The sequence below is a fragment of the Chrysochloris asiatica genome, unplaced genomic scaffold (assembly GCF_000296735.1).
Source record: "Chrysochloris asiatica unplaced genomic scaffold, ChrAsi1.0 scaffold00285, whole genome shotgun sequence".
Taxonomy (NCBI): Eukaryota; Metazoa; Chordata; class Mammalia; order Afrosoricida; family Chrysochloridae; genus Chrysochloris; species Chrysochloris asiatica.
This window is the reverse complement of record NW_006408803.1, coordinates 382,935-390,519: the sequence shown is the minus strand read 5'-3', so window position 1 is coordinate 390,519 and position 7,585 is coordinate 382,935. Positions and strand designations below refer to the sequence as shown.

Genomic DNA, 7,585 nt, shown 5'->3' with positions numbered 1-7,585 from the left:
ATATGTATATTGATTACTAGATTCTTGTAAGATATATTATTTCCAAAAATATTCTCACAGTTCGGAATTTGTCTTTGCACCTTTTTTTTTTTTTTTTGGTAAAACCTTTTGTGTGTGTATACATGCGTGTGTGTGAATTGAGTAACAGTTTAGAGAACAGATCATCAGTTTTACATTCAACAAATCATACATTTCATTTAATCTCAATAATTACAGTCCTCACAATGTAATATCACTTATCCAACTTCCTTGCAATGTTTCTGGTTTCAGTTCCTCCTTTCCCCTCATCCTTCTGAATTTTGTCCTTGGGTAAATGCTACTTTTAAAAAAAAACAACACAAAATCTCAAATGATTGATCATTCCGTTGTGTATATACCTCACTGATGCCTTTATTTCCCCAATATATCTGTCAATTGCTGATAATGTTTAAGCTGTTCTAGTGGTACAACCATTCTTACTCACTTTTAATGAATCGTTCCTTCATTATTAACATATTATCATTACCCCCTAAGATTCCTATATAATCGTTTGAATTGTTGTTGTCAGTTTGATCCCATATAAATAGTTCTTAAAAAGCTTGGCTGAAAATTGAGCCTCGGGGGTGAGTTCAGTTCCAAACCTGAAGGGTGACCAAGGTACATAATCTTAGGGTTCTACCTATCTCTATTTGACCAGTAAGCCTGGATTTTAAAAATTATTATTTTGAGTTTTATTCCATATTTACCTCACTCTATCCAGGATCTTCTAATATGGTCCTTTTCTAAGCAGTTGGTAGTGGTAGCTGGGCATCATCTAGTTCTTCTGGTCTCAGAGTCATGGAGATTGATGTTCATATGTTCCATTAGTCCATTGGACTGATTCCAAGCATCTTCAATTTTCATCACTCTTCTTTCTATTAGAATTCAAAGTAAGCTTATAGCTAACAATGTCTAGTTTGGGGAGGTACTGGCACACTCCAAATAGACCCCATAGGAGGTCTGCCTTGTTGGTTTTAGGGCAGAAGCTTAAGATCCTGTCTCTTTGCAATAACAGGCTCTTTTTCTGAGACCATTTACCCAGTTCATAGCATGCAGCTGCCTGTGTGGCTAGGGGAGGAGCAAGGACAGTAAAGAAAGTGGTTTTCCTATTGTGTGTGACTCATTGTTGATTTTTGCCTGTTTGCAGATGCTTTCCTCTTCTCTCTGATTCAGAGTCTCTCAAAGTCCAGCACTAGTTCTTTGTTGTGTTTCTTGTTGTGCTTGGGGGAGGGAGAGGAAGTCAGAATTATAACATTTTTATGCCACCATCTTCCCAGAATCCCTCCATATGTTTAAAGTTTTGCATACTAAGTTTATTTTCCTAAGAATCAGAAAGAAAGAAAAAATAGCTTCAGACAAATGCACTTTTCTTGGTTGTCATGGAAAAATACATTCTGCAATTGTTTTCCACTATTATTATGTAGCCTGTTATAAAGAACTGTAAGTAGAATTTGGATGCAAAGTGTGCTTCCAATTCCTATTGGTAGACAAATATACTCAAACTAGTTTTTTTTTTTTGTTTTTTTTTTTTAATGTTTTGATTTAATAATAGGGCTTTTCAGTATTTTGTTGAATAGCCTTTAGATAAAAGTAATGGTGGTGGATCTTACTCTAGAAATATACTGTCCAATATTGTAGCCATATGTGATTATTTAAATTAATTGAATGTTAATAAAAGTAAAAATGTAATTATCCAGTTGCACTAGCCATACTTCAAGTATTCAGTACCACATGAGGCACTAGATGATGCAGGTATATAATAGTTTCATGACTGCAGAAAGTTCTATTGGACAGAACTACTCTAAAGTTACTTTTTAAAAATTATATTTTTTTTTAAAAAAAAGAAAAAAACTAGGATATAATGAATATAAAGGGTATTTTTTCAATTTCTGTCTTCTTAAAGAAAAAACATGGGGAATTTTCAGCTCTATTTCTTTGTCATCCTTTGTTCTTGTTTTCATTTAGAAATTTTACATAGACAAATGAAGAGGGGGAAAAAAACCTTGCTTTTTAGAGTTTATCATAAGGAAGAAAATGAGTTAATAAAGTTTATGAAACTAACATCATTTATCTCTATTATAGAAGCAAACCGAATTTATTGGACATGGGCTCTTTGATGATCAAACCAATTCAGCGTGTGATGAAATACCCCTTACTACTATGTGAACTTCGAAATTCTACCCCTCCTTCTCATCCAGATTACAGAGCACTGGAAGATGCCTTTGCTGCTGTGAAAGATATTAACATAAACATCAATGAACTTAAAAGAAGGAAAGATTTGGGTAAGGGAAGTCTGATATACTGGGTATTTCCATGAATCAAGAGCTCTGTTTGTGTTTCTGAGACTCAGAATCAGGAACAGAATCAGCAACAGTTGTTATAGCAATTGTAGTGAACATGATCACTTCATGTCAGGTATTAGGGGCTTCAGAGGAGAGCATGGTTTTGCTTACTACCTAGGTTCAGGAAAAATCATGATGCAAAAAAAAGGCAGTTTGTGATCAAATGGCCATATACTCAGCCTCTTTTGAGCACTGCACACTTGGTGGCATATTGTGGTTGAAAATACCCATAGCACATATAGTCCTCCTATCCCTGGCAGTATTTGTGGTAAGGAGGAGACATGACCAAGTAACTACTGCAGCAGGAAAAGGAGTCAGAATGGAGCAGACCGGTGAGGAAGCCCAGTAAGCACATCATGCTCAGTTGGTCCTGGCACACAAAGAGTGGATATTTTTCATCAGCAATTGCTCCATGTAAGGGAACAAGTGTGCTAGTTTTGAGAATTACCAAGTTATTGCTGCTTTAAATTTTGTATTTTGAAATTGTATTGTATTTTACTTGCTACACCATTTCTTTATTGCAATTATGTTTTTATTAGTATTTGTAAGCTAAGACCTAAAATTCGTGTCAGTATTAAAATGCCGATTTTAAAAGGGAGGTAATTATACAATTCTTTCTTAGTCCAGATGTAGGTGTATATTAGTACCATTTGCACAGTACACATTTACAGAGTACTATCTTTATCTTAGCCCTGGATAGACTGGGGCCTCCCTGAGTGTGATCTGTGGCCATACAATTCTTAATTGACTTGTACTTCTAAAATTCAATCTCTATTGATGAAGCAATGGCAGGTACTGATTCAAACCCTTCATTTATTTGTTTTGTTTTCTAATGTTTTATTCAATATGTGTTTATATTAATAAATTGAAATCATATGGAAAGACACAGTGGAAGGTGAAAGTTAGGGATTAAAAATGCTATAAACAAAATATTTTTAAAAAAGACCACAAAGGATTACTACCCAAAACATAAAATTAGTAATATTAAATCAATATTAAAACATTTTAATAAAAAAGGATTCATAATAAATAAGCAGTCATAGAAAGAGCAATACATTTTTAAATACTGAGTTTTACTAGTAATAAGATAAATGCAAATTAAAATCACAATGAGATACTATGCCCAGCCTATCAACTGGCAAAAATGTTTTGAAATAGAAAACGGTAAATGCTGCATTGCAGCTTGCAGGTAAGAATGCAAATTGGAATCCTTACTTAGGAAACCTACCTGACAATATCTAGTAAAGTTGAAGATGAACATATCCAAGTCAGAGAAAATCTATTTCTAGGTATTTGCCCTAGGGATACTCTTGTACATGTGTTCATGCATTGTTCATGAAAAAGTAAATAAAAATTGAAAATGACTGGTATTTATCCTTATTTTATATATATATTCAGAGTATTTAACATTTAGAGTACTATGAAAGATAAAAATTACTCTAAAGATAATTAAGTAAAGCTCTGAGAGTTGGCTCAACTCACCCAAAATCTCAGTTAGTGGCGAGCTCTTCTATAATGTGAAGTCTCCTTACTTTGCGTAGAGATTTTTTACTAGTTACGTCTTGACACTTGATTCCAGGGCCCCAAGTATTGTCTAAGAAAAGGGGAAGAGCATTTTTCCACTATCAGGAATTTATTCAATGTAGGTGGTAAATGAACCTTGAGTCTTCAGTCAGGGTCCTTGGGCAACTGAGTTTCTGAAACGCAGTGGGATGTGTTCCCAGAGGTGTGGCTGGATAGTGCAAATGGAGCTGTGTCAAGAGATATGTCATCTACCATAGAGGGTCAGAATCATACAGATTTCAAGCATGAACATACAGCTCTTTAGTACTTCTGGTGAAGTGCTCACTTTCTATGTTGTATACTTCAGATATTGTATTCTTCTATTATAGTTCTAAAATATAAGAAGAATGATGAGGATGAATCACTTAAAGACAAACTGTCCAAGCTAAATATTCATTCAATCAGTAAGAAATCAAAAAGAGTAACAAATCATCTAAAGATTCTGACCAGAGGAGAATCACAGGTAATTTTTCTTCTGGGACCACATACATTTTGCCAGGAAACATGAGCACTGATATTTTGGGGAAGTTTTGTTTTGTTGTTTCTGGAGCAATGAGCATCAAAGTAATTGCTCTATAGTCTTTCTTTCTCTCTTTTTGAGGGAAAAGGTGGATGGAAGGAGCCCTGGGGTTTTATAAATGGTTAAGACCCATGGTGTACCAACTGAAAGGTTGACAGCACAAGTTCACCCACAGGTGACTCACCAGAAAGACTGGGAAATCACTTCTGAAAAATCGTCCATTGAAAACCTTTCTGGAGCACAGTTTTACTCTGACACACATGGGGTCAGTCAGAATTGACTCCACCAATCGAACAGGTTTTTTTAATGCTGGTTTTGACTATGTTTGCTGTGGCTCTTCCACTTAGAAAACATGCAAGAGAGGTAAGAAAGTGACTCAACAAGGAATTCCCCATGAAGCCTGATGCTCTCGGTTAACTAGCACACAATCTGCCAAAGACAATGCCTCCTTCCATGCCTATATTATTTCAGCTGTTAAAGTTTCACTTTTCTTTCGAGTGCCCTTGATGTTCATCTTATCTTTATTTCATCTATTTAAAAAATGTTTGGATGCATAATTTAGTGTGATTTATTTTCTTCAACTTCTCCTCCTTACCTTCCTGCTCTCCCCAGATGGACATTATATTAGCAGGTAACTGTGTGTCAGCTGGTTAGTCTGACTTGAAACACCTTCATCTCAACTTCTAATTCATAGTGGATGGGCTAGCAAAGGCTCTCAAACTTTAATGTGCCAAAGAGTAATAGTTTGGCGCTGTGGGATAAAGCACTGGACCACAAGGTCGGTTTGAACCACAAGGTCGATGATTCAAACTCACCAGTCACTCCTTGGAAACCCTATACAGGGTCGCTATGAAAGTCTGAACCAGTCTTATGGCCTTTAACAACAACAACCAGAATTACCTGAGAAGCTTGACAAAGAATAGGACCTTATTCCAAGCTTCCACCATTTCAAGGGTGGAACGAAAAAGTCTGTATTTTTGCAGACACCCCGGCAGTTTTCAAGCTAAAGAGCTTGAAATAAACAATCAATAGAATACACTTTGAGAATCACAAAATACAAAGTCCATGACACTTTGGTAGTAATACAGTGGACTTCTAACCAAACATAGGCAGTGCTTAAGATATTATACAATCCTTATTTTTTTCCTTCTAATTTGCCTGCTTTTGTCACTTATTATTTTAATATCTCTAAGCATAGTGGTTACAAATTGGGCTGCAAACCTTAAGGTCAGCAGTTCAAAACTACCAGCTGTTCCACAGGAGAAAGATGAGGCTTTCTGCTACTGTAAAGATTTACAGCCTCAGAAACCCTGTACAGGGTCGCTCTGGGTTGGAATCGACTCGACAGCACTTTACAACAACAACAACATGTATACAATTACTACCAGTCAGAATGATGGCAAGAGGTTTGAGGCATTGTAAGATTAAGCACTGAACTGCAAGATTGGTTTCAACAATAAGGTCAGAGGCTCAATCACCAGCAGCCACTTCTTGGAAACCCTACACAAGGTCACTACAAGTCGGGACCAACTCGCTATCGCTTAACAACAACAAACAATTTAATATCTCTAAGGAATTTAGTTTGAACCAGAGACAAATATGGAGTCCTGGCACAGATAAGCACTGGACTAATAATTGCAATGTTGTAGGTTCAAACCTACAGCCACTTCTTGAAAGTCTTATACATGGTCGCTATAAGTCAGAACTGACTTGATGATACTTAACAACTTAACAATAGAAACAACTATAGAATCATCCAGCATTGGTTGTTAGAAGCCTTATCCTAGGCCCTCATTCTTCAGTTGCTGTGTTAATGACATTTTTGAAGACTTGTCACCACTTAGATAGAAGTGACCTTTCCTCCTCTGAATGCCTAAATCACTGTAGTATAGTGGTTACGAATTGGGCTGCGAACCACAAAGTCAGCAGTTCGAAACTACCAGCTGTTCCCTGGGAGAATGAGGCTTTCTGCTCCGGTAAAGATTCACAGCCTCGGAAACCCTGTACAGGGTTGCTATGGGTCAGAACCGACTTGATGGCACTTAACGATGATGACCCCAGTCTTAGTACGCTTTATATTTGCAGGACTTAGCACAGGACAGAAAATTACAAGGCCTTTGAAGTCACCCAACTTGGATTTGAATTCTAAGTCTGCTATTTAATAGAGATTTGCCTTTGGGCTGTTGTTCTTAGGTGCTGTTAAGTCAGCTTGAATTCACAGTGACCCCTTCCGCACAACAGAACAAAACACAGCCCAGTCCTGTACCACCCTCACAATCCTTGCTAAGATTGAGCTCATTGTTGAAGCCACTGTGTTAATCTATTTCGTTGAGGGTCTTCCTCTTTTTTTGCTGACCCTGTACTTTACCAAGCATGGTGTCCTTCTCCAGGAATTGGTCCCTCCTGATAATATGTCTAAACTATGTGAGATGAAATTTTGCCATCCATACTTACAAGGAACATGCTGGCTATATTTCTTCCTTTGGGTGCATGAATTTAATTTGTTGTTAGCTGCTATCAAGCTGGTACCCAACTCATGGCAACCCCAAGAACAATAGAACAAGATGCTGCCTGGTCAGTTCCATCCCCAAGATCAGTTGCAGATTAGACCACTGTGATTTATAGGGTTTTCATTGACTAATTTTCTAAAATCTTTCTTCCTTAAAGTTAACTTACTCATATGTAAGTGGTGGCTTTTATTAGTACCAAGCAGATGGGTAGATGTGAAGATCAAAAAAATAATGCATATAAAGAAAGCACGGAATGTATCTAAGCACTGTGGCACTGTGGGATAAAGCACTGGACCTCAAGGTCAGTTTGAACCACAAGGTCAACAGTTCAAACTCATCAGCTGCTCCTTGGAAACCCTATACAGGGTCGCTATGAGTCAGAACCAACTTGCTGGCTCTTAACAACAACAACAGTTTATCTAAGCCAGGGGTGGGGAACCATTTTTTTCTGCCAAGGGCCATTTGAATATTTATAGCATCCCTTTATATGACTTTATGTTGCTATGAAAAAAGCTCCTAGATTTATTGAATTTCGAGTCCCACCTGTGGTTTCCTTGGCAGGGCCAGATCAAATGATCTCATGGGCTTATATGGTCCAAGAGCTAGACATTCCCCACCCCTGATAAACTGTC

The 7,585-nt window shown here is 37.1% G+C and overlaps 1 protein-coding gene across 1 annotated transcript in view; it reads left to right on the top strand.

The window, feature by feature from the left end:
* The window catches only part of ARHGEF38 (Rho guanine nucleotide exchange factor (GEF) 38), a 193,392-nt gene that overhangs the window by 145,353 nt on the left and 40,454 nt on the right, over positions 1–7,585 (top strand). Inside the window, exons 6-7 of the mRNA XM_006874555.1 lie at positions 2,101–2,300; positions 4,253–4,386. Of these exons, the coding sequence (XP_006874617.1) occupies positions 2,101–2,300; positions 4,253–4,386 (334 nt within the window). The remainder of the gene's footprint in view (positions 1–2,100; positions 2,301–4,252; positions 4,387–7,585) is intronic.